This window comes from Oenanthe melanoleuca, chromosome 3 (assembly GCF_029582105.1).
Source record: "Oenanthe melanoleuca isolate GR-GAL-2019-014 chromosome 3, OMel1.0, whole genome shotgun sequence".
Taxonomy (NCBI): Eukaryota; Metazoa; Chordata; class Aves; order Passeriformes; family Muscicapidae; genus Oenanthe; species Oenanthe melanoleuca.
In genome coordinates, this window is record NC_079336.1 from 59,413,536 (window position 1) to 59,441,111 (window position 27,576).

Sequence of the window (27,576 nt, forward strand, 5' to 3'; positions counted from 1 at the left end):
TCAGGCCTGGCAATGGCCAGACAGTAGAAGAACCCATACTAGCTTTACAAAACTGGCAGCTGAACAAACCATCTTTCAGTCACAAAATGTGTAACACTTGGCTTGGTGCAATTTTATATTCAGAAAACTGTTTTGAAATGGCACTGGGTAAATATAAATTCTCGTTAAGCTCATGAGTGGGTAGGCAGCATTACAAGATTTCACATCTAATAAATAACATCAATTCATTTCATAGTTATGCTCTGTGTTAAAAGTCTATACTTTCCACAAGTCTATTTTTTTTTCATTAGGCTACTAAACATTCTGCAAGCTCTAGTTGGCTAAAATTTCCCAGGATGTGGGGGAGGTTTAAGAACTTCTGGATCAATTCACTTGCATATATGTGCATTTGTGGCATTGCTTGGTTTTGGGCTGTTACCAAGGTTGTGGGTCTTGGTCACAGACACATGAATTTATATAATCTTATGTAAATCTTACAGATACACTACATAGGACAGAGCAGGACATGACAATAATTATACAGAAATCCCTTTCTGTCTCTGATTGGAAAGGAACTGCTCTATCTTTCAGAATCTAAATAAAAGAACTTTTATTCTAAGTGGAGCAAATGGCATAATTTTATAACTTCATAGATAATTATTGTCCAAGAGCTTGAAATAAAGGCATCTGGAAAAAAATTTGAAGTCATTATTTTCCAATTTAAGTGTGCATGCATTGGTTGCTATTCATGAAATGGTTGGAGTATCATTCTTTCTTTACAATATGGAATTAATTACATGAATATTGAGATTGGTACAAAAATTCCTTTATGATAAAACACTAAATAAGATGGTTTACTAAACACCTTCTTTGGTAAGCTATGATTAAATTTTTGATATGAGCACAATGACCTTCATTTGATTTACTGTCTTTTTCACCTCTCCTGAGGAGGCACACGAATTTGGTGCACAGTTTAATCTGAAAATGTGCTTTAGTTTATTATCACTGTGATAGTTTCCAATTAAAAAAAAAAAACTAAAAAATTTAAGTCTTTGGATGTAAAAATTTAGACTTTGGGCAAATTTCACTTGCAAGATCTGGATGATCCAGATGCATATATCTGTATATGATGTATATATCTGTGTATAAACACATATTAAATTTTAAATCTATAATGCACCTTTTATATGTGCCATACAGATACACTCATACAGAAAGTATGCATTATATATATTCTCACAAACTCATATATAATTACATATCTAATCATAATCTTACTTAGATAATTATGTATAGGACAAAATCACCTTAATATAGAAATATGTAAAGTATTTTAAAATTCATACAGAGTAACTACAAGGTAGGCAATAGCTTCAAGATCTCCATCAGATGGTGACCCAAAGAATGATTTAATGAGGCAAATAAAAAAGAACAAAACTAATCTGCATTTTAAAAAACTCTCAGGAGACTGCAGTGACAGATAGAAAAAACTAAAACTTATTTATCCCTCTTCAAATTGAACAGTTGAAATCTCATCTCAAAATACTGATTGAAAAAAAAAAAATTATAAAATTGGTGAAAAGTAGTCACAGACAATTTGAAAAAAAAAGAGGAAAAAATAGCCTGCAAAACGATGCTCCCTACACCCACCAACAACTACAAAAATATAATGATCAATCAAAAGTGAGTATTTTTAAAAATTCTCTTAGGAAAATTATCTAAACATCTAGTTTTGAAAAATTTTTGAAAGTGAAATCCTCAAAAATATGTCAGTAAAAACCACGAATATACTCCCAAACAATAAATTGGCATCAAATGATATAAAATCTAGGGAAACCAGTATGTTAGCCTCACAGTCTCATGAGAGCTGTCTTAGAGAAGTACACAAATGTTAGAAATCACACATTAATGACATTTACTATCACTAAGATGTTAGAAATTCCCTTCTACTGTAATTGTATTATTATTCCAAAACATCTTAATATGCTAAATACTCCTATATCTAAAGGACAAAAGACAGCTACTTCTACATTCAGTCTACAAACTGAGTATCTAATGGATGAGATGATCTGGGGTTTTTTCTACATCTAACTTAGGGTGACATACTGTAGTGGAACTCAGGTGGACACAGGCAGCCCAGCTCAGTGAAGGAGTCACACAAACAAGGCAAAAGGACTGCAGCAGAGCTAAAAAGTTGCTTCAGTGGTGGGTAGGATGTGCTGTTTTGGCTTGTCCCAGATGGTAAATTGGCCAAGGAATAAACATGGGCTGAAACTGATGACTCATGGTATGTCACAGAAGAGAGGGATGTTTGGATCTGCATGAGAGAGTGATGGATGGCTGCTGCAGAGGCTGTCAGAGTGCCTGTCAAGATAGTCCCTTTGTGCTGAATAAAAACTCTGCTAGAAAAAACATCTGAAGATGGCAATGGTACCACATCATTCATTACTGCTGTTCTTGATGACTCCAGAACAGAAGAGAGATTTGCAAAATGTCCATAATCAGCACTTTCAAAATCCAAGACATTAGCAGTAATGATAGACATTGCTTCTCTGTTCCTGCTAAAGGATCCATACACTTCCCCTTCTGAATTCCACTCAGAAAGCCTTGGTGTGTTTGTTGATGTCAGAACAGCAAAATCCCTTTTATCTTTACTACTGTCAATGATTTCTTGCTCTACTGCCCAGAGAGAGTATCTTGGACTGTCCACTTGATTTTCAATGGAGTTTTGTCCTAAAACAGTTAGATAATTTCTTGGTGTTTCTGTTGTTGGCAAGTTTAACTCTTCTACATCCCGCTGAGGGAGCAAGCTTGGAGAAATTGTATGAAGATGGTTCTGAAAACTTTGTGGGAGTGGAGGTGTGGAATAGCTGGTAGAAGGTAGGCTGTCTCTGGAGTCTGAATGAAGAAATTGCCTTAACTCCAAAGACACTGGAAGAAAGTCAGAACTCATGGAGCTGATGTTTTTTAAAAAAATACCTGCATCTTTCTGAACTTTACTTCCTGGTCTATCAAAGGTATTTGTTATAGCATCATTCTCCAGAACACTTTGAGACTGCAGTGTTCTGTATGTTCTTGTGCTGCTTATCAAACTCTTAACTATGCAAGTAACCTGAGTCCCAGGTGTACTGATGAAGAAAGGAGCTTGGCTATCCCTTGAACAAGAAGGCTGGGCTCCTGAATGTGTTGGAAAGACAGAAACAGGCTGATGCCTATTGTTTAGGAAGGTCATGTCAGTTTGATCATTTACTATATCAGTTTGAATTTGCATGTGCAAACTATCTGTGGAGTTTTCAAGTACTTGATCAAAATGACTTACCTGTGCCCATACAGAGGATTGAATGTAAGGTGCTTCCAGGGAAGGGAAAGGAAAATCATGATAAAATTCACTGTTGGAAGTCACAGTTAGGTTTGCAAAGTTCATTGTTGACTGCAATTGTGATATTGATCTGCCATTACTTTCTGAAATTCTCTTTGAAATGCCTGGAATAAATGAACTAAAGATTTGTGTTTCCAAAGTTGATCCTTGACTAGCAAAATTAATTTCTTCAGCTCTGTGGCCTAAAAATGTTATAGCAGATGTTTGTTCAGAGATACTGTCAAACTTAGCATATGAACTATAGGACAGCAATCTCTCTGTTGGGGAAGAAAGCAGTTTATTAAATGAGAGCCAGAAATTTTCTGATGGCTCCCCAGAAAACACTTGAGATGCTTCTTTCCAGTGATGGGAAACAGTCCAGAAACTTGCTCTTAAAGAGGGGGAAATATCTACATATTTTGTTGGAAAATACAAGTAATCTGAGTCCCAGGAGTCAGCAACTGGATTCATGCTCTTTGGCTCTAATATGGAAAAAGCTGACTCTTCATTTTCATTACTACCATTAAATGCATCTAAATTGTTCTCCAGTGCTGCATTTCTGAGGGTCTCCCTTGGATTTGGAAAGTGTAATGAATGCTGTAAATAATGAGACCAATAATTACTACTAGATATAAATATGCTGTCACTTTTCAAATATGTGTCAGTCAGCTGTTGATAAACAGGCTTAAATGCTGAGCTTGTCCAGCCTGGCTCTTCCAGAAGTGCTGAAAATGTTAATAGCTCTCTACTGTGTCCTTGGACTGAATTTATCAGTTGGTTGTCATGCATAGATTTTGTGGGTTTTACATGAGGAATCTCCATAGAGGTTGAATTTGTAATTCCTCCTGAGTGATGCTCCTTAATATGCACAGATGTTCTAAACTGAAATGCACTGTTTTCTGCTAGTGTAGAAAACATTTTCCTGTCAGCATTGCCTTCTATCATTTGTGGGTAAAAATCTTCATGTACTAAGTCCAGCAAATCTAACCTACTTTTTTGGAATGGTAGTTTCTCATCTGTAGGTGATAGAGACAAGCTAGAAAGAAGATGATGTCTTTCTTCTTGAACTCCAGAGGTGATAGGATGATGAAATACAGGCTCATTCCACCAGCTCACAGGCTCCAAGACATTGCTTGTATGCATGAGATGGTTTGTGTGGCTGCTGGAGGGTGAAATCCACAGAGTTTCTGTTGTGTGTTCGTAAGCAGTGCTGCTGCTGCTGCTGCTAGCGGGAGAGCGGAACGCTGGCTCCCAGTCAGAATGACGGAGCCTGCTTGCCAAAGTCCTTGCTACCTCTGCACTGGGATTTCTGCTGAGAAGTGGAACTGCTGCATTCACAGGCAGCTCTGGAACTGCATCTGCTGCCCCAGAAGTACCATGGAATGGACTTCTAGAATAATTCAAAATATTTTCATTTGGCAACTGGTTCATTACAGTATTATCTAGGTTGATGTTTTCTGTAAAAGCAGACAAGGTTTTGTTGCTGGTCTCCTCGGAAGAAGTTGGTGTGGACAAAGTTGGAAGGAACAAGCTGTATGGGTTTTTTCTCTCTGGGTTATCACCTGCTGGATTTTTACTGAAACGCAGAGGCCTTTGCTTCACTGGCCAAATAATTGGGGTTGAGATAATTCCTATTGTTTTGATCCCCTCTATCTTAGATTCTTGCTGCCAGTGTGGTCGTGAATGGGAAAATTCAGGAGAATTTCTCTTCATTCTGAAGACAACTGTAGCAGGAAGTCTGAATTCCTGCAGGTCTGTGTGTAGCAAGCCACATAGTTAATGGATTAAAGTAAATATATGTAACTTAACTCTCTGTTCTTGGCTGTCTGTTCTTGGTCTAAAAATCAACTTACCAAGAGTTGAAAATGATGCCCATTAGCTGAGTGAAAGTTTAACTTGTTTAACTTGCTTCTACCATAAGTGAACTTGGCTTATTTTCATAGTCTTTCTGCTTTTCTTGGGACTTTCAAATCTAGAGAAAGGACTTAATTGTCCAATTTTTATTCATACTAATATTAATAAGATTTAGTTCATTTTATCATTAAAAAAATCAGAGTTAACTGCTCATGGTGAATATTTGTGACAGGCTCCACAAAAAGAAAGCAAACACTGCTTGGAATAAATTTACAATATTTTCTTCTTACTTCTACAGCTTATTAAAACCAAACAGTCTGGATTCAGATAAATTTTTTCACATTGTGTACTGTACTGCCTGATTGCCAGTGTACAGTAAATGATCTGCCAAGAGAAAAAGTACTCCAAGAGTTTTAAATCCTACAGTAACAACTGATGGACTGGGGGAAAAAAACACCCAACCAAAAAAAAGCAACATAAAAACCAAACCACAAACCCCACCCAGATTCTAATCTATTTCTGTGGAGTACACTGAAAAAATAAATCTTTAAAAAAAATATACATTTAAGCCTGTGATGAAAATTGGCAAAATCTATCTCTGTATTTAACAACCAACTTTAACAAACTAATAAATATTTTAGCAGCACTTCACAAATGATGCTGTCTTTAGGAGACAGTGATATCACAGAATTTGAGAAAGCCTCAAAAGAAATCCTGGCTTTATTCCTGTGCTAATAATAGGTTCATTTACTACCTTATTTTTTCCCTTAATCTTTCTAAATGAAAAGTAAACGATATCTGATACTGTCAACATTTTCCCTAGTAAAGTCCGGTCCAGCTCTTCTTTAAATCAGTGGAAAGATTTCTGTTGACTCAGTGGAAGTGGCTCAGCTCCATAGGAATGGTTCCACTTGGCTCCTGCGCTGAGGAATGGCGAGGAGCTAGTGAGGAGCAGACAATCCAAGCCTACTACCACCCTGGCTGCACCATGTCTGACAGTCTGCAGCCTTGAAATGCTTCAACAGCACGGTTATTTCTGGACCCTTTCTGAAAATCCCTCTCCCTTGCCTTGCTCTTTGTGTTATTAAATGCAATGGGTGACACAAAGTTAGTCCCTTTCACATAAAAGAGACAGGTAAACACGAAACAAATAAACACTGAGTTTGGTCCCATTCTGACATGGTTCAGAGATTCAGTCCTGATTTATTCAGTGTAAATGAGATCAGAACTGAGACATGACCCTTGACATTATGATGGTAGGAAAAACACACCTTAAAATACAACAAATTTGCTTTAGACACAGTACAAGGAAAAATGTAACACAGGATTTCTTACCATTGTTTGGCTTATCGTTTCTATTAGTATCAGGCATGTTAGTGGTGACAGTGGGTGGTGTAGGAGTAGTAGCATTTACAGTAGCTGGTAATAAAGATGAGAAAGAGGTGAACTTGAATGAAATATGAATGTTAATAAGGTAAGACAAAATGGGAACAATGCATGACAATGTAAAATGAAACCATCTACACACAATGCTGTAAATGTTAAAAAACCACATTATTTTTTCTGTAGAAAATGATGAATAGATATGAACTGAGGCCCCAGTCCTACAATCCTCACTTACACTGACTTTTTGGGAATTTTGCCAATGTAAATTTTGCAGGATCAGTCCTGCAGTCCTTTCACAGACTCAAAATCTTCTCATGAGAGCCTTGGTAGTGTGAAGACCAGAAAATGGAGAAATTAATTCTAAGGTGTGTGCACTTAGAATGCTGCTTGTGAAAAGAATCTTTGTCCTTCCTCAACAACAAACAAATGAGAAACTAAAACACTCATGTAAGGATTCAATTAACTCCACTGAAGTCAAAACAATGAAGAGAATTGAAATCAGATTTGGAAGAGAAGTAAAATATCTATTTTGAAAGCTTTATGTAGAAACTCAGCTGTTCTGTTCCCACTGACACCAACATGAGACACTCCACAAAATCCTGGAGAACCAGCTGAACACTTTTCAAAATTATGAGGACTCAAAACTGCAAATTTCCCTCATGATGGACTGGGAGGGTATATGTGCTAGAAGAATTCAAAGATCATACCACAAAATTTTCAAATAATGCTTTGGAAAACAATTCAGTTCTGTTCAGTTACTCCCAGGGAATGCAAATCCATTCAATGATAGATTTTTTTCCCTGAAAACCCTCATTTAAAATCTGAAGGTTGGTATGGTAAAATCTCCAAGTGCTACATGGCTTTGGAAGATTTTGACCAAGAATGAACCTAGGAAGGTTAAGCAGTTATATTTTGGGCAAGAAATCATATGTTTTGCTAGGCTGATTTATCTAACCTTTTGAGTCCAAAAGTCACAAACTTGTCACAGCTTAGGGAGCAGGTTCATGTTCAGGTTTCAGTGGGACAAGAAAATTAGGGAAAGAGAAGGAAAAGTTGGACATTGGAACAAACAGATTCTAACTGGGAAAGTGAGCATATAAAGTGACACCTTGAAATATAAAAAAAAAAAAAAGCTCTTCCATGAAACTTCAGAGCTGTATTGTCTGAGGAATAATTTAGCAGGCTTCTTACAGATTGTGTCTTCCAGCCAGTGCTGCTAAAGGAGGCATCTAATGATCAAAAACATTTACTAAGCATAATGGAGAAATCAGTTCTTTCATCAGACACAGGTGACATAATCTGGCATCCACAAACTTCTTTACTGTTGTTATTGCACAATACCCAAAACAAAGGAATCCAAACTGGCCTCTCAGTTTAGACAAAGACTTGCTATTGACAGAAACAGACAGACAGACATATTTTTATGATTTTCATTATTATGACAATAATTATGATGGTGCTGAGTGGGATAAAACTGATCTTGCACCTTATTCCAAGGTGGCAAACTGAACACAAGGGACACTTAACCAAACACTTTTTAGAGAAGGAAAGAGTACTACCTGCATGAAAATACTCACAGTCTTTATTGAAGTCTTTATTGATGGTCTAAAAAGTTAAGAAGGCAAGTTTGAAAGGCAGCATCTTTTATCAGAGGCAATATCTACTGCTAGACAAGTTAATAAAGCTGGGATAAAGGGTGAGGCTTTTGGAAAAGCAGGCTTGTTTAACTGAAAGTGTGTCCATTTCTGCAGCCATATTAGCTGATGTTATGAAAAATATTCTCTCCCTTTCATACCATGCCATTTTAATGGAGGAAAACACTCAGAGATCTTCTAAAGGAATTGATGAAGATATTTATACAGTAGCACCCCTTACATATAAAAAGACTAAAATTTAATTGTGGCAGCCTCATTTACCCCAACTATTTGAGTAGCAGTATTTAGATCATACTGTGCTTTGATGATGACTGAAAATTACTGTTTAAAATCTGATTATGGACATTAATGGAATTTTACTTTCAATGTGGAGACCAGTACAATATGCTCCAAGAACCAAATTTACCACAGGAAAATCTGGGAAAAGTACATTAAAAACTGACATAGATCTCTTACTGGCTTTCCAAGCAGAGTGCATTTTCCCTTTTATTTTTAAGCTAAATCTGATTTACTTATAAGTATTGGTTTTGAAGGAGTTTTGAGACTTGCTCTCCTCTAATATTTTACTCTCTCCTATCTCTTTCTTCCACCATTCAGTTGGAAAGGGGTTACAAAGCCAGATATTTTTGGTGCAGCTGCTGCTGTAATTAAAGTTGAACATAGCATGCCAACACATTGTAAGGCCTGTGTCCATGAAGGTATTGTGGAAATGGTTGATGTTGCTCATGTCAAGCACTTTTTATGGAACTTCAGCATCTGAGCAGAACAGTACAAATTAACCATCCTTGTATACCCATTGATTCATGTGACATGGAAATCTGTAGGGTTCAACCATTCCTTGCATTCAACTGAGCTGACCTTTAAAAAATTTTTTTATGTGATGATTCTTACATTATTAATCCATCACTAAGTGCTGTAGCATGCGTTTTTTTTCTCTAAAAGATGCTGAATTTTGCAATTTGATGGTAATTATTTTACCTGCTAATCTCAAAGTATCTAGCCTCAAAATAGCTTATTAAAAAAAAAAAGGTTAAAAGCTAGTTTCTTTATTTACATCTGCTCTTTTATTTATTTTTTCTGCGGATTTACCTACTACTTATACTGGTTAATATTTTACTGTGAAAATGTGCAGGAGGAGAAGAGGTGGAGAAAGAAATGAAAGCAGTCAGCTAATTCAGTTTTGATATAATGGATACCCTTTGGGAAACGTATTAGCAAGGGAGTGATCACATTTTTTCCACATATTGTACCTACAGGACACCCACATACTTGATGAGACTAAAAAATTCCTTTCCTTGCTATTTTTTATTGCCACTCACTCTTCTATAAATGATTATAAAAACGAAATGGAATAAAACCCCAAGGCAAATAAAGATTTCCCAAAGATGAAACTGTGAAAAGGGTTTCTTACCTTGGCAAAGGCTTCCTAGGTTTGCACAGCTGGTTGGTTCAATTGAAGAAGAGGGAATTAGATACGAGCCTTTAAAAGAAGAAAACAAATAATTTAGAAAGGGTTATTTACTGGGCCTAAAACACATTATATCATGCAGTGACAATCCTCTTCCTTATTTCTCTCAGTGGCAAAACTGCCATTTGCCTATAAGACTTTCAAGTTTTCAGCGTCTGTTGCAGCTCAGGGATCCCTGAAAACCCTGCTGGCTCGCAAGCTAGAGCCACTAACACATCCTCCCGTGCTTTTCTCAGCTTTCCCTAATAACATCACATTAAAGGAATGCAGCCTGTGTGCACTCTGTGAAATGGGCCTGAGCAAAGGGTCAGTGTGGCCATGGGATTTACGGGATTTCCATAACAGTGTGTGCCGTGGAGGAGCGACCACGCTCTGCTGCTGCAGCACAGGCTACCCAGCACACACCTCAGAGTAATCTGCCTGTGACAGACAGCAGCCAGATAAAAGGTGATTAAACTTGTTCCTCTGCCCGGGGCGAGGGTGTGATTAACATTCTGGTATGCATGATTTATAAACAGATAATGTTATAAGTCTGTATCTCTATGGAATTATTCATAACAACAAGCATTACACTTTCATTATCTGGAGACAAAACCAAGGCACATAAGAATGGCTACAGAAAAATAACTGCTGCAACTGCATTAATTACACTTCATGTATCCCAGGGGTTCAGCTGCAGATACAGCTGCCTTTGCACACTGTCTTGAACATAATGGGACCACAGAGCTCTGGCAAAATGTGAACCCCTAGGAGTTCTGCCCTTTTGGCTTTTGCTTTACCACTTCAGAATCATATTGACTCAATGAGGTTCTCTCACGAAACACACTATCCTTCCATAAAATTAGCCACCACCCATTGGCTTGTAGAGAGGGCTAAGAAAATATTTCCTATGATGCAAGAACAAATGAAGCATGGAGCTTTGACACAGAAATTGTATCATGCCACAGATACCACTACATGTACTGCCAACAAATATAGGGCGTAATTAAAATAAGTGATCCTCAACAAATATTAAATTTCACTGATTTTTTTAAAAGGATTAAGAGATAGAGGCAAATTCACTTTCTTGGTACACTTCTTATGAACTCCAAGAAGGATGTTCTAAGTGAGTGCATTATCCCCTGCATGAGGTAGGCTTTTTCTCCCTAAATAAATTTGCTAATATTAAACAGTCAGTATCAAAACCTACTCTAAGTTTCACCCCTGCTGTGGAACATGGAAAGATGACCTGAAAGTTGGCTGGAAATACTGTGGGTGTTCATATTTTCTTCATTGAGTGTTTAAAACAAGATTGTGATTCTATTTGGTGAGACTAAAAAAAAAATCAAATCCAAATTTACAAAACATTTAAGTCGGAAGACTATTGCATTGAGTTTTCATGACAAGGGGATTACAGGGGCAGTTCTGTGAGAAGCCTCTCACAGAAGCTTTCTCTATGTCTAGTGGAGCCAATGCCAGCCAGCTCCAACATGGATGCATTGGCCAAGGCTGAGCCTGTAAGCAGCAATGGTAGTGTCTCTGGGATGATGGATTTTAAAAGGGGAAAAAGTTAACTGCACAGCAGCAATTGCAGCCAAGAGAGGAATGAGAATGTGTGAGAGGGAAACCCTGCAGACCCCAAGGTAGGGGGAAGGAGGGGCAGGAGGTGCTCCAGGTGCCTGAGCTCAGATTCCCCAGCAGCCCCTGGTGCAGCTCTTGGTGAGGCAGCCGTGCCCCTGCAGCCCCTGGAGGTCCATGGGGGAGCAGAGATCCACCTGCAGCCCCTGGAGGTCCATGGGGGAGCAGAGATCCACCTGCAGCCCCTGGTGGAGCAGAGATCCACCTGCAGCCCCTGGAGGACCACCTGCTAGAGCAGGTGGATGCCTGAAGGAGGCTGTTACTCATGGAAAGCTGGCACTGGAGAAGACTCCTGGCAGGACCTGTGCAGCCATGAAGACAGGAGCCCATTCTGGAGCAGGTTTGCTGACAGGACTTGTGACCCCACACATTTGTATTACGCAGAGACGTGATACATCTCACTTTAAATGTTTTAAACTCAGACATCCATATCTGCTTGTCATGCTAGACTTTTCAGTCAGTGGAGAGGAACGGACACTCCTACAGCAAAAGAATTTTGACTTTACTGGGGCATCTTTTCCAGGCACTGACCTGTGAAATAGCCTTTTTGATTCCACTATTCATAAACAGCACTGAGGGCAATTATCTTAGCCTGAAACCTTGTCCAGCTGCCTAAGGCAGACACATCCCACACTGAGTTAAATCTGAGAGTGAAATTAAAAATTTCTTTGGCCTTTGGGAGTGAAGGATTCATGAAATGTTCATGAAAAAAAAAATCAGTTGTAGATATGAACTGATTTGTGGCCACCTTACCCTTAAAACAAGTACATCATATCCTGCTATAGCTGTAGCCAATGCAGGCTTCAGAATCAGAACCAGAAATTGTTTAAGTGCTCCTCAGTTTGCCTGCACTGAACTCTGAACTGGTAGTTAATAGCTATACTTCTGTCAATACCTAGGTTACTTGTTTTAAAATAAGTTTGGATACCTAGGCTGTGAATGCACACCTTTAAATGCAATCTGCACAAAGGTACGGCAGTAAAAACAGAATTCTGTCAAGTCTTACACAAACACCCCACCAGAACTGCACAGCTGTGAAAACATTAGTCTAAGGAATAAACTAATGAAAGGTAAAACTGTGAAAAGATTATCTGAAACTATTTGCCCATGTTTTATGCTCCATGAATCTATTTGTAAAAGCTTTGTCTAAAAAACCATGAAAATAATACCCCTTGAAAATGTAAGCACTGTTCAGGCAAAGATACGCTGAGATCACTGCTAAATGCTTGGTTTGCTTTTTTTGAAGTTATAAGCCACTTCCTAGTGAAGCATTATTGGAGCTGTGTGAAAAACTCTTTTCTGCATAAATCCTTTCACGGCTGTTAAATGAAGCCTAATCAGAGTCAGCTCCTCAATGTCAGTGGTTTATTCATGGTTGATAGCCTGACTCATCAACTCTCCTGTTGAAGGCTGGTTTTACAAAGAAGGCTTTTACTTGAGAGGAGGAAGGGAAGACAATTCTAACAATTTCATCTCTGGGATTAGTAACCATCTTTGCAATGGCACTGCACACAGCATTTTCTTTTAGGAATACTCTGGCTCAGGAAAGCCTGTACCACAGAGAGTGATCTCATATCAAGGAAAGAAAAAGCCTGGCTAGTGAGTCAGTTTCTTCACAGGCTTATTTAGAGGCAACAACAATGTTTACACGTAGATATATTTTAAATTAGTTATATAGACACTGGTCCTAAAGTAGGAACACTAATACACTATTTTTAAAACTATGATCTGCTGGAGGAAAATTACTGATCACTCACATCCCAAGGAATAAATTCTTTTGTTTCTATGACCACAGCTGTGATATTATACTTGTCTCTTAGGATTGTAGTCATTTACAGAAAGAAGAACAAGACTCCTACTCCAGTCAAAATTAAATGAGATTGCAGCTTTCACAGAGATAAGTTGTTTGGTAAAAGTGTTATGGTAGATATCATGGTGTAACAATGTAAGAAGAGTACAATTTTCTGGGAAGTCATTCTCTATCAGATCAGTTTGTACTGATGAAATAGAAACAACTTTTTTTGTCTGGAACATCTTTATCAGTTGTGGTCAGATCAGCCTTTCCTTTGTTCTGGTAGAAAAGCGAAGGGATCTAGTTGTTTGTGGTTTTATACAGGTGTTGCTTTTTTTTTTTTTTTTTTTTTTTTTTTTTGCAGAGGTCTGTTGAGATCTTTCTCAGTAGTTCTAGCTGTGAATGAGTATCCCACACTTTGATATGAGTACAATAAAACAAGCAAAGCAGCTCTTTTAGCCACCTTAATCCCTCATGAACTATCAGATAGAGAAACTAGCATGCCTTAGTGATGGCAGTTTCTCTCCTAAACTAAGGATTCTCAGAATGCTGACAGATCCTCTATCACATATACAAAAAATACTCCAAGACATTTATGTGAATCAAGTGTCTGAGCCATAAAATTGGTTGGTAAATATATTGAAATTTATCTTCTGGAGTAATCTACAGGAAGGAAACACCTTCAGTAAGTACCAGTTAAAAAAAGGACTGATAATATGTTACAATAAAGAAATCTCCTGATTTTGATCTCAAACTCTGCCGTTCTGTCCACCTCTTACAATTTAGCATTTTCTTGTAGTTTCCTTTCACCTATGCACTGCTTTTGTCACTGCTTTTGCTGGCTCTGCATATACAGCATGAGGTTAGCATGGGCTTCTCTGGCTAATCAAAGGGCCAAGGTACATTTTGTAAATGTACAAAAATATTCAGCATTTAACTAGCTAACATACATTTTTTTCTCCAGAGACCACAGTAATCTTATTTGAGGCTAGCAGGTACTTGCCAATATCCCCCTTTTGTACGAGCCAGTAAGGAGTGTTTAGGAAATCTTTGATCTGATCATTTCCAGCAGCAACTCCATACACTTAGGGAACTTCTTTGCCTTTAAGGAGTCAACCCTATACCCTTTCAAAGTCTCTGTGTATGCAAAGAGTTGAGCCAAGCTCTAATAAAGGTAAGACCTTGGTATTTTTACTTCTCAGGAATGCTCTAACTTTTTTCCATCTTGGTATGTGATACGTTCAGCACAATACACAAGTGTGGGGGGGAAATAAGCAAAAAAGCTTTGACAAGGCATACTCACCACAACTCAAATTGTTTTCTGCTTTCAGTGCTGAAGTTGGAATACTCCAGAATTCATTTTCCCAGTCCACAATGTTTCCTTTCACATCGCAGCTGAGGTTGGCCAGTGTTTGCGCATTCATGGTGAAATTCCAGAGGCGGAAGTTGTAAATGTCCCCATTTAGAGAGCTCACTTCATTGCTGTTAGAGCCCAGCACCAGCCTCCCATTCCCAGGGATAACTTTGTTAAAAATCTGTGGACAGTCCACTATGTGATAGGTGTTTTTGGCAAATACACCAATAGTGGCTGAGGAGCTATCCCATACGACACACAGCTGTTGAAAGGTTCCCGTGAAAAACTCTGCATTTCGGGGCAATGCATTCTTAAGGATGCACTGTGTGCCTGAGATGGACAGAAAATGGCCTTTTGTGGTCTTCCCAAAGCTGAAGAGCTCTCTCAACAAAGCATCAGTGTAGGAGAAAACCTTCCAGTCGTCGTTGTCATCGCTGCTGCCCTTGGTTGCTTCAAAGCACAGTGTAAACTGTCTGAGCTCTGGCACTGAGACAGACTCTGCCACAGACACAGCATCCATGTCAGGAACCTGGGGAATGATGACTTTCTGATTCCTCAGAGACACGGCAACTAGAACCAAGAGCAGATAAGTAAATTAACAACAACAAAAAATTCAACATATAGGAATAAAGGCAGACTGGCAGCAGGGGTTAAAGTAATACTAAACATCCATCAGGTCATTTTTATCACTGTAATATACCAACAGCACACACCAAGGAGAATTTGACTTGGGAGTGCACTCAGCTGAAAATATGCAGAGATCCATTCAATGGCACAGAGAACACTGTGTGACACCCAGTTAACAACCCCATAAGTTGTGTTAAGAACAATATTAGGACATACTACCTATTGATCTCCAGATCTGCTTCAGCTCACTAAATAAAAATCACTTCTCCTTCATCTAGTAAGGATGCATTAAGCAATGGAATAAACCAGTTATTTGAAAAACACAGTATGACTTGCTTTTAAGACATATTATTTTAATTACCTGTCTGCATAACTGCATTATACCAGTGAAGTTCAGGCCTTCCTTCTTTTAAATATTGCAATAGAAGAAAGCCCCCATTTTATTCCTTGGTTATCTGAAGCCTTTTGTTGCTGAAATCAGCTAATGGCTATTTCTGCACAGCATTAGGCATCTTCTCATTTTGTCCCCAGCAGCTTTCTGGTCGAATACTGCAATTGTGTGCTCATGAATATTTCTATCCAAGCTGTTCCCTATTTGCTAACAGTTGGGTCAGCAGTTCTGGACTTTGCACAAGTATATAGAAATTTCTAGTCCTACAGCAATTTATATATTGCTGTAAGGGTATCTAGGCAGAATTGTTCTATTTGTTGTTAAGTATTCTCATTTGCATGGGCAAAATGGCAGCCACCAAATGAGAAATTATCATGACACACACATTTTCTCCATGAGTACATGAATGACAATTATGTTCATTGTAATTTGGAGAACATTATTTTTCAAAATGAAATGTTAACATGCTCACATATTATTGACACATTTATGACAGAACAGTTCCTTCAGCAAATCTCTCCACAGAAAGGTTTCTGGCTACCAGATGTGCGAAGCTGTCTGGTACAGATTGCAACAGTCCTTGGTTTTACTTCTGGCTGTCAGTTCTCCTGCAAGTGTCTGCTACCTCTTACACATTTTCTCAGTGTATACACCAGAATTGAAACTGGATATTGCAGAACCTGAAGAATAACTGCCACAGTAGTTAATTCCCAGCCTCCTCTGGGATTTTTCAAGTGATGTCACAACACTTACATTAATTACTACATCTATTCTCTTCTCAGAATGAAATAAAACCCTTTCAAATGTGAGAGTGTGAGACATGAGGGAAGGGTGGCTGTCAGGCCATACCCAGGAAAAGACACAGATAAATTGTGTATAAGGATTCAGTCTTGTCTGTGGCACTGCAAGCTCCCCTTGCCAGCTGCTTGCAAAGACTCTGAGTGCCAAACTACCATATTTGGATATACACAAGAACATAATTTGACCAGTATATTACACAGTAAAATAACATAAAGTGTTGCGTATTATCTGCCAACCCAGCAACTGCATAATGGGAGGGGAGTGGGAAAAATACTGGGCTTTTATAGCTACTGGATTTACTTCATAGATTTATTTTTCTTCCCAAGGGAAAAAGCATGCTGTAACAATTTTATAGATAGAAAATGTGTTCAACTCTCCATTGAAAACAGGGGCATTTTTTAGCGGGTTAATTATACTCTAAGTTCCTTTACGTAACATGGAAACTGTTCCAGAAGGAGCATAAGGATTCCAGTCTCGAAAAAGAATAAAGCTTATTCATATGACCACTATCCAGACCAGGTGGTCAGAAAGGTTATGGACCACTTGGTCACATTTAAACAGTACAGAAAGATAAGTAAGTGGGAAGGGCTTTGCTGCCATATTGAAGAAATCTACTCTGTTTTGCCGTATTCATCGTACAGATTTAACCACTGAGCTTCCCCATATTCTGAAAATTTTTGACCCCAGGGAGAAGACTGAATCCTGACATCAATATTAAGTGCAGATCTATTTCCTGGTAGTTGTTGCACAGTCAGTTATCACACTCATGAATTTAAATGTTAGTATCAGATAAACTGGTTATTCTTGAGATTAGCACAATTGGTTAGAGGATGCAGCTAATAATGCCACTGTTGTGGGGTTGATCCCTGTAAGGGCCATTCACTCCAGAGCTGGACTTGATGACTTTTCTGAGTCCCTTCCAGCTCAGACTGTTCTGTGATAACTGGACTACAATGGACATGGAGTTTTTTGACACATTTTCTTATGAAGAACATGCATCTACCTTACTTGCATCTCGCTGTCTCACATCTCATAAACTCCTTCATGCATAAGCAAGCCAGGAGTCCTTAGGCTCTGTTTTACAATCCCTTGCAGGGAACACTGGTCTCCTGCCAGCTGATGGGCTTTCCAGTATAGTTTGGTACTTAAGTGGTGCCTTCTGCTGTTTCTGGCCCCCTGCTTTCATCTGCCCTGTCACTGATGCAGGAAGAAATGCATCAAACTTCAATGAGGTCTGCAAGTATCCACATACCAAGTATGTTTGGGAGTGTTTTGTTGCTACCTCAGTGAATTGTGCTTTTAATCTGGGCTACTGCAGTCCTGCTTAACTGTATGCTAAATTGCCTCAAGCATTTCTGTACCAACACAGCTCTGTTGGCTCTCCTTCCTTCCCTTTTGGTGACTGACTTCTACTTACTGGTGGAGTTATTACTTACACAGTTAAGTGTTACTAGGAAACCATTGACCATGATAGCTCTTCAGCTAATAATTCCCCTAAGACTGGCAAAACTGGATTGGCTTACTGCAGCTGAGGATATGGCTCATCCATCTGCTATTGGTGTGTTGAAGGAGGTGGCAAGCAGAAAACAAACATTTGTGTGGGTGGCCAATTTGATATGGACAAAAGGACTCTGCAAAACTCAGTTTGAAACTTACATAAAACTGAGCAGTCACACAAAAGCTGTTCTATTCCCAAACTAATTCCCTCCCACGACTCACTCTCTTATGTCTGTCCTTCCCCACATGTATTTTGTCTCGTCTTGTTTTAGGATGTATGTATCACTAAGGCCTTTATCAACTACATTTCTAGATAGCAAATTGTGTGTCTTTGAATGGCATTTTACTTTCCAACTTTGCATTACTTTGTGGAATTATCCCATAACACACTTTTAGTAGTTAAAGACAGTGTCAGCTTGAAGTACAAGCTTTGAAACTTCATGTGAAGTGAGGGGGTGTGCAATTTTTCACATTATCTGAAGTGGTGTGCAGTCTTTTGGTTGGATGGCTTTGGGAAGTCTTTGCAAGCATAGCAGAGCACAGTACTGACACCTGCCATGTGGATGTGTTGTCATTTCAGTGTGGATGCACACTGATAATCCTATTTTCCACATGCATTTTAATTTGAAAGGAATGCAGTACATTATGATCCCTTTTCCAAGACCTTTTTCTGTATCCATTTGCAAGTTAAGTTTTACTATGATCTTTGTCTGCAACTATGTTATCAAATTAGCATGATTGTACAACTGTGAGCAATAAGTTGCACACAGTTATAATTTGCCCTAGAAGAATGCAGACAGGTCTCCCAGCATCCACAGTCAAAATCAAGATGCCAGGAGAAAGTTACATATTTGGAGTAATGAAACCAAATGAAGCCAGGCTCAACCCAGGTGCTTAACAGCAAGCCTTAACACAGAGCTTCTGAGCTAATACACATGTGAAACATTAAAATTTAAGTCACTGGTGAAGGTCTTCAATACTTTTCCTCACACTGGAGAATAAACTTCTTTTTCAAAACAAAAGGCTATCTTCCAAGACTATTTAATTTTGATGGTGCTATCCATGAGCATATGGTACTATTCAATTTGTCATGGAGGTAATACTCTTGCTTCCATAACAATGCATTACTGTAGGTATACATATACTAAGGGTTCTCTGCCTATGTTTGTGGACTTTTCCTCTCCTTATTAAACACAGCTGAGGTCAACACTGCATCATTTAATTCCAACTGTAACTCATCTCTTAACAGTGATACTTAATCATTAAAATATTAAAGAATAATTTTGCATAATCTGAATGCATATGGGTTTTTTATAATCCACTTCATTTTACAACTTCTTACAATACAGCAAGATTTGTTAATTTCAAATAGAGAAGTTTTTCAGAAAATTTGATTTGACTTTCGTAAGTAAACAGGTGCTTCTACAATTATTACTACATTATTTTGTCAGCATGAAAGGACCCCAGTAGAGAGAAGTATTTTAGCTCCTCTGTGATGTCACCTTTTTTCTTTTCAGGACTGCACAGAGTTCTTGATGACATAATCATACCTAATTTCCCGGGATTTACTGTCTTAATTATTTAAAAATATATGAAATGTGTAATAAATATTTTAAAATCATCATGAGGAAGATGTATTTGTGACTGAAGAGAGAACTGCCAAACTTCCTGCTCTGTGTTTTTACAGCCAGCCAACCTGCAGGACGTACCTGCTACAATAATATAAAGGCTAAATGCAATACTAGTGCTCAGTTTAAGGTGTGCAACCACTACAGATAGAAAGTCTACTGAGAGCATGAAACTGGAAACTACAACCCTGAAGTGGAATGAACAGTGAGTCACACATAGGGTCTGTTAGTGACTGTCCTAATGCTCTTAATTATCCCACTGCCCTTTGCTGCCTAATTTACTATTTAATTCTAATTAATGCTCTAAATAAAAAGCCAAACACCAATCAGAAATTATTTGTAATCTTCTAGGGAAAAAACCCATGAGTGTCTTTTAAAAACCTTTAAAACCATTGTTACATATTTAGGGAAGGAAAGAAAGGTCAAGGAACTGGAATGACAGGTAGCCATTTTGCAACGTCAGTTCATCCCTGGGAGCTTGTTCCAGAGGCAGGATGAACTCTGAGAAGTTCTGCTTTCTGCACAACTTCTCCCCACTGCTGGGAGTTACACTGGGCCAGAGGTCCAGGCTGATCTTTTTGGCTCAACTAAGTTCCCTCTTATGCTCTCCTTTAGGTTTCTGTATCCCTCTGCAGGTGTGCTGACCTGAAAAACACGTATCCTGCTTCCAAATCCTCCAGCATAAACTGCCAGGGAAAGAACTGTTAGGCCTAAAATCTTTGCATGTGGAAAGTTTTTCTAACACATTTCTTGTCATGTTGTGGAATAAAATAATTTTGATGCAAAGAAAAATAAATAAGGTAATGAAGGATACAAGATAACCCTGTTAAGTGCAGCCTCACCCACCCATTCACTTCTCATGGAGGACTTGATTCCTTTGGGAAGTGTTATATTAATTCTTATAGGACATTTCCTTATAACATCTATAATGGCATGAAATGCTTTGGACTTACTTACTTCGTACATAGCTGGCATTAAAACCTTTCTTTTGGATACTGAAGTCGCTTTTAAATGACACAATCATTTCGTTTCCGGTCGAATTGTAGGATAATCCTTTGGCAGTGATGCCACAAAGGTTCATTGGGCTTTCTCCATTGTCTAATGTCAGTGAGTCATAAATGCAGCCCGGAGCCTCTTCAATGTCGAAATCAATAAAGGTTAGCTGTATGATAAATCCATGAGGTGCTCGGATGATCCACCTGCACGCCTGGCTGTTGGGATAGTCACTGGGGAAGCACGGAGAGGTGAAAACTCCAGAGGGGTCAGTCAGCACAGTCCTACAGTCATAGCATCCATCAGCTGTCGATACAAACAGAGAAAAGCTGCAGGTCAGGCAGAGACGTAACTTAAGAGTAAAGTAACCATCAACACAATGACTAAATGTATTTCTATACAGAAAAACAGATGGGAAGAAGAAAGGCAGAAAAAAGCCTTGTTTCTAGTGGGGAAAATGTTGGAGGAATAGTATAGCAAAAGCACACTTTATGTAAGAAATCCTGTAACAAAAAAACATAAATGGCATTGCTAAACAATAATTTGTGCACACGATATATACATTTATCATGTATATTGGCCTGATAAAGGCAAAGTGAAAACTATGTTTTTCCATTCAAAAAGGCAAATTCTGAAACTGCAATTTATAAAAAGATGACTGGTATCAGTCACATTTTTTGGCTGCTGGTCTGATGCTGACTGTAGGTAATCCCAGCAGCTCTGTGACATGCTATTGTTTCCAGAGAAGTGTCCCTGGAAAGGAGCAGCACAAGAGTTGGGTTGAAGAGCAGCAGAAGCAGCAGTCCCCGAAGGTTAGTGATCTGCATTTCCAGCTGATGCATTCCACATCCCCAGAAGGGTAGCAGTGTGCTACTGGCTTTTGAATCAACAGTAAATTACTGTGTTCTTCCCATGCTGACTCAGCTCCATTGGCATATTTGTGGCAATCAGGCTTTAAGAAATTCTTACCCTATTTGTCATACTCCTTTGCTCACCTGCTGTGTTTACTCATGAGAATTTCAAGCCCAGTTAGTCCCCAGGGTTGCATTTCTTGTTTGGTTAACATTTTCACATTTATCATATATTTACTTAGTGCATTATATGATATAATTACTGTGAACTGCCTGCTGCTGAAATCTGTAACAGTTTGCCAAAGCAGCACTGAACAAAGTAGGTGGGAACTGAATATCACCAAGAGATAACCAAAGACACTAACTGGCCCATTTATGCTGAATTACTTTGCAAACATTTCATCAAGCCACAATCCCATGTCAAGTCCTACAAGGATGAAAAAATACGCATTATCACTTGTCCAAACTAAAAAAAAAAACTTTAAAAGTTGTCAAGTGTAAATCACATACAGAACAGTTATAAAATAGGAATAAATGTCACTATTTTCTCCAAAGAGCCCTTGATGTTTCTTTCCAGACAAGGTCGTGATATTCTTCAGTCACATTTAAATGGTGTTTGGCCAAAGCAAATGGACCCTGAACCTGAGAAGTTGCATGACAAAAATGCAGTTTACATCTGCAGTTAGAACTGAGAGGTATATTTTACATACTTTTTGCAATTTTTATTTGCAAAGCACAAATTCATATGGCCCCAATGAGGTAAAGAGACTGTTTGGGCTCTCACAGCCAAATGCAGGCTGGTTACACTAGGAAAGCTCAGTGGGATGAGAATAAAAGATTTTATGAAAGATTTGCAGGTTGCTTTGGGGAGAAGTGGTGCTCCTGGAATTCAAAAACTTGATCTGTGTAGTACAAACAAAAGCCTGCCCATTTTTAATTTCCATGCAAATCTTTACAGTCAGAGGACTATGCACTGCAGCCCTGGTGGTCCATTTATTAACCAGAGAGGGAATATTTACTTATTAGTACAGTGACTATAAATCCTGCAGTTGTACAAACAGATGACAGCTTCATCCAGGATTTTGCACAGTTTTGCCAGTTTTCAGAGAGCCACCTTAGACTGAGAGGAGGAGCAGGAAAAGCATGCTCTGTGCCACAAGCCACTGCAGGCAGTCTCCTAGCCCAGGGGGAGCGAGCCTCGACGGGGCAGAGCACCTGCAAGACAGCTCTGGCTGGAAGGCTCTGTGATCCAGGATCCTGACTGCGAGGATGAGGGCTAACAGGGGCTGAGGATTTGGCAGCACACCTCACTCACTCTCCTCATTCCTGCCAGAGAAACAAATGACACAGAGCTCTCTGTGCAGTTCAGAACTTTCCCTGGGCACTCAGATGGACCTGAAGCCAGGGACTAAGGTGTTAAGTGAGGTAAGTACATACAGGAACATGGCTGTTAATGTACACTGATTCATCCTGGGACACCTAAAGTAATCTTGAGGGCATTATAAGACACTGCCAAAACAGAGAAAATATGCTACTTGTCAGAAAAATTGTACGTCCCTAATTGGTAGAATATTAGACTCAACCTGAGACTGGAAAAGTCAAAATTCTCTATCAGAGAGAACTCTAATGTTCTTTATGTTTATTAATTCTATTGATCATCAGCAACCAAAAACAAGGCTCAAGCTTTTCTATTTATTTCTTTCCCTTGAGTATTTATCATTGTTTCTAGGCTGTGTAAAAAGATAAAGCCAGTACATATAACATAAATACTTTTACTCCTGATGCCACTGTAAATATTAAAACATAAATTTTATGATTTCTTTAATAATTTAATCTTGGCAGAAATGTATTCTCATTTTATTACATCCATATTGTTTTGTTGGTTTTACAGAACTAATGCAAAAAACCAGCCCCTAAATTTAGGTAGGAAAATAAGTGCTCGAAACTTTGCATACACAGAAGAAACAGATTTGGTAAGCAAAATAGTTGGGGTTTTTTTAAGTGGGTTGGCTCCATTTTGGTATAGTAGCTATTCTGTCCATGACTGCAATTTGAAGGAGAAGTATCCTGTTTTCATGCAAATGTCCACAGTACTAAGTAAAAAGAAAAGAAAACAAACAACAAAACTATATATAAACAGCATGGTTTTAAATGGAACGTTTTGCACAGCTTCTCATGAGACAGTTATTTTTCTATAAACATCACCTATTTTACTCATTAAAGAGAAAAATTGCTGTGGCAACGTTAGGCTGTCAGCCAAAGCTGACAGATATTTTGCAATCCCATTGGCCCAGAGTAGTTCTGAACTGTGGAGAATGAGTACTTGTTGCAATACACACCACAAACATTTCTAGAAGCAATCCAAGATATTTTATTGATTTTAGTGGGAACAAATTTAGCTATGATATTCCTGGTTAGGAGCCCCACATATCCAAAATCTGCCTGTCAAGTAATTTTTACCACCACAGACCAAAGGAAATTCACTGTCTACATATATTTTATACAATAAAGGCCTTTCTCTTTCTCCCCCTCTATTCTTTCCCAAACCAAAATGAACGCCCTTTTCAGAAAGTGAAATCAAGGACTTAATTTCAACTTTTCCTAAATTGAAAGCTTAATTGGGAAATTTATTTGTTTCCATCATGAGAATACACTGGAGAATGGTTTTCATTTAATAATTAATTACTTTCCTGCATCATACTCATACCTCTTAGAGTAAAGGACATTTAAGTATTTAATGTGATACTCTGACACTAAACTGAAAAGGGGAACTAAAACATTCCTCTGAAGCTAGAGCTTTCACCAAGTTATCTAAGTGATTCAAAAGTGTTAATTGACTTCAGAAGCAGAATAGACTGTAGGGGAAATGTTTTTTTTTTCCTATCACGACATGGAGATAATGGGCAAAAACTGAAAAACTTTCCATAGATTTTGGGTTCCTCATCAATTAAATAAAACTACTGATTTTCCTTAACTACTTTGTATTTGTACAGGGTTTTATATGCAGAAAACACACTACTAATGACTTTTAACTGTAGCTGGGAGAGCACTTTGACAACCTAGACCACTGCAGAAAATGCAAAAATGAGCATTTAGTGCCCAATGGAAAATTCTGGTCAAAGCAATTTGACCACTTTTAACAAGAACTTATCAGTAAAAGCAGGGATAGAATCCCATTCTCACAGCTGCCAGTTTTCCAAACCATGAAACCATCCACTCTCTTCTAGGAGTTTCCTGACTATTTTATATATATATATATATACACCTTTTAACATATGTGAGGCAGAAAATACCCTATCCTGGTCTTTCCTAAACCATGCTGAGTTATCTGAAGACTGCCCTAAAACTAAGGGGCTAAGGGAAACATATCTGACCCATTAATGATTGCACCATACAAACAGTCATGTGTACATACAAAGCTCATAGCCTATGAAACAAAATTAATTGTCCAGCTTGTTTCATCCACTGATTTTGCCTCTCTGGAGTCCCAGCACTGAATTCCACTATATGAACTCATCAAGAAGCTGTAAGTACTGAAATACACAATTTCAAAAGCAACTTTCATGAGTCATTTGTGGGGAGCTGAAGCTGCAGCCAGACACAGTGCTACAGTGCCTAACTGGAGATTTGGGAAGGAAACATTCTTTATATAATCTTATACCATACATTGCTACTTCTCTTTTTAATTTTTTGTTCTTGAGTGACTAACACATTCCAGCATCTGCCTCCAAAATCTGTGCTAATATTAATAATTTCCTCTAGTTTATCACCATTCTCTCCATTGTAATTGTTTACCCCTAAAACCTGTCTTTTGTCCTGTAATACCCAGCACTTCTTTCTCAGGCATGAGTTTTGACTTCTGCCTCTCCACCTGCTTTAATTTCTGCAAGTGTACCCAACCTTGGTGGAACACAAAACCCAGTTTTGAACACTGTCTATTTCAGCCTTAAAGACCTAAATTTTGTGAAGGCTAGGATTAAATGAAAACAAGGTCACTATGGGGGAAAAAAGCCTGTACTTGCAATTTGTGCATTATCCAGGTTTTTTTCCCACACTAAGTTATGCTTTGCACTAGAACTTTCTTTTCAGAGCTGGAGCATCTCCCACCTGACAGTAGTGTAAATTACTCCAATGCTAGGCAGCAGCACAGAAAACCAATGACAGCTGGGGTGGGTCTACCAGTAATTTTTTAAAAATATATTAAGAAGTTCCCTCATAAAACAGAATGCTGCTGGATTTCATTATGGCATAAAAATTAAATCTACTTCTCTCTGTGAGCGATACAATTCTTATATGAAAATATCCTGAAATAAATCTATGTAGCTCTGGAATTGAATTTAAAAAAAAAAAAAAAAAAAAAACAACAAAAAACCCTGAATATTTTATGTTAACTCTAGTCATATTCAAGTGAACAACAAAATCTCCCCTGCCTGATAGAATTAGGCCAATTCTAAACCACAGAAAATCTTAGCTAGAGTGCCTAGCACTTTAGACATAAAAAAGCAGTACAGAATTAATTATAATTTGCTTTCATGTTGACATCTGAGAACTTTTAAGCATTTTACATATATTTTAAAAGGCAGTACTAATGCAGATGGTCATTTGAACTAAAAAAGCACAGGAAGGTGACAGCAGAGGTACTTGCAAGTGTGAGGTGATGCCCAAAATAAAAGAGAAACTTTACAATCATTTCGTGTCACAGCAAGAAAAAGACAGCTAGTTTGATGAACAGTAGGTGGAAAAAAGTTTTGCTTTGTAAGAAGCAATTAATTGTTCAGGGTTTTTTCTATTTCAAGGATATCACAACACAAATATGGCCAAACATTAGGTTAGATGTATTTATGACTGTAAATAGATGGGTGAATGAGGTCAGCAATGGGCACACCTGCAGACAAGCACAAGGAAGGGCCAAACCACCAAGATGTGGGTGGGCTGGAATGGCTACAGAACAAACAAACCCGTGTTATTCCAGCAAGAGACAAACACCAAACCAAAAACAGCTATTCTATGGCATGGGCTTGGACAGCAGCTTATCTGCACCTTAAAAATAATTTTGAACGCAAAGGAAATCTGTATATCTAGAAAAATGTCCATATGCAAAGTGTGAGCATATTAATTGAAAATAAGTGTCCCATCATTCACTCTGAACATAAAGTAATACTCTGCTCTGGTTACTCACATTTAAACTAGTAATGAGATAAAACCTCTTCAATTTTTTTATGCAAAACAGGAAGACTAGCACTCTTCTGGAGCCTCTGCAGACCAAACCATGCACTCTGCTTTCTGTGCTACCCACACTTTGATTGAGCTCAGTCTGGGAAAGTTCAGTTGAGGAGATGTGGCAGCTTTATTTTTGCTTCTTTATTTACTTTCCAAATTGTAGAAGCTGTATGATCTCTCAAAAAGATCATTATTCTGCTACACTATGCTGATAAAAATTACTATGCACCACACCCATTTTAATGTTTGCAGGTACTGTAAATACCAAATTAAACAGACAATCCTAATTCTATTTAAACATTCAGATTTAAAAAGAAAATAAATATTATCTCTGCAATAAATAGAAAGGAAGTAAGACATTCTGATTTGTGTAAAGGTTTGTCCCTTCACAAACAATGTGAAGGGTCTACTGCTTGGAAATATGACTGTGATTGTGTATAAATGCAGACACCCCCGGATTTTTAATCATCATATGGAACAATACCTACTTCAGCATTTCTACAAAGTGCACAGCTCTAAATTCCCAAAAGTCTTGAGCCTATCCTATAACCTCAGAAATATGCTTTGAATTTAAGCATGGACTTAAAATTCAGCAACTGTTTGTAAGTCCTTTCCTGCACAATGGTGTCATTGAATCCTGCATTTAAAGCTTCGCAGTCCTGCCTTCAGCCCTGCAGCCCCTCAAGGCTGAAAGGGAAAGCATGACTCCAAAACTGCTGCTGTCAAAGGCACAGGGGAGGCACAGCACAGACCCCAGCAGTGTGGAGGGCTGTGCCATCCTCTGCACCTCTCATCACTTTATTTTCCTTCCAATGACAGGAGTAATAACTGGACCAACATTGGCAAACAGCCAGTCAGGGAGAGAGATCCACTCTCAAACACAGAGGATGCATATGGAAATGTGGTTACCATTAATTAAGTAATTAAGTAATGCTGATTGAATTTGGGGAGAGAAGGAGGTTGATTTTTTGCACCAAACTGCAATGAAATAGTTCCTTCCGGACTTTGAATTTCCTCACCAAATTAATTTATGCCTAAAGACCAGCAAAGGCAAGATTTGATTCTAAGTCAGCCATGAACTTTCTAAAAACCATCCTTTTATTAC

The 27,576-nt window shown here is 38.3% G+C and overlaps 1 protein-coding gene across 8 annotated transcripts in view; it reads right to left on the reverse strand.

Annotated features, from left to right (window-relative positions):
• The window catches only part of ADGRG6 (adhesion G protein-coupled receptor G6), a 113,082-nt gene that overhangs the window by 50,778 nt on the left and 34,728 nt on the right, over nucleotides 1-27,576 (reverse strand). For 5 of the 8 annotated variants that reach the window (XM_056487219.1, XM_056487221.1, XM_056487220.1 and 2 more), the window contains exons 3-6: nucleotides 20,365-20,706; nucleotides 14,413-15,033; nucleotides 9,644-9,712; nucleotides 6,527-6,610 (exon numbers count right to left, since the gene is read on the reverse strand). In XM_056487219.1, coding sequence (XP_056343194.1) covers nucleotides 6,527-6,610; nucleotides 9,644-9,712; nucleotides 14,413-15,033; nucleotides 20,365-20,706 — 1,116 coding nt within the window. The remainder of the gene's footprint in view (nucleotides 1-6,526; nucleotides 6,611-9,643; nucleotides 9,713-14,412; nucleotides 15,034-20,364; nucleotides 20,707-27,576) is intronic. The other 3 variants (XM_056487222.1, XM_056487226.1, XM_056487227.1) reach the window with 1 other exon arrangement.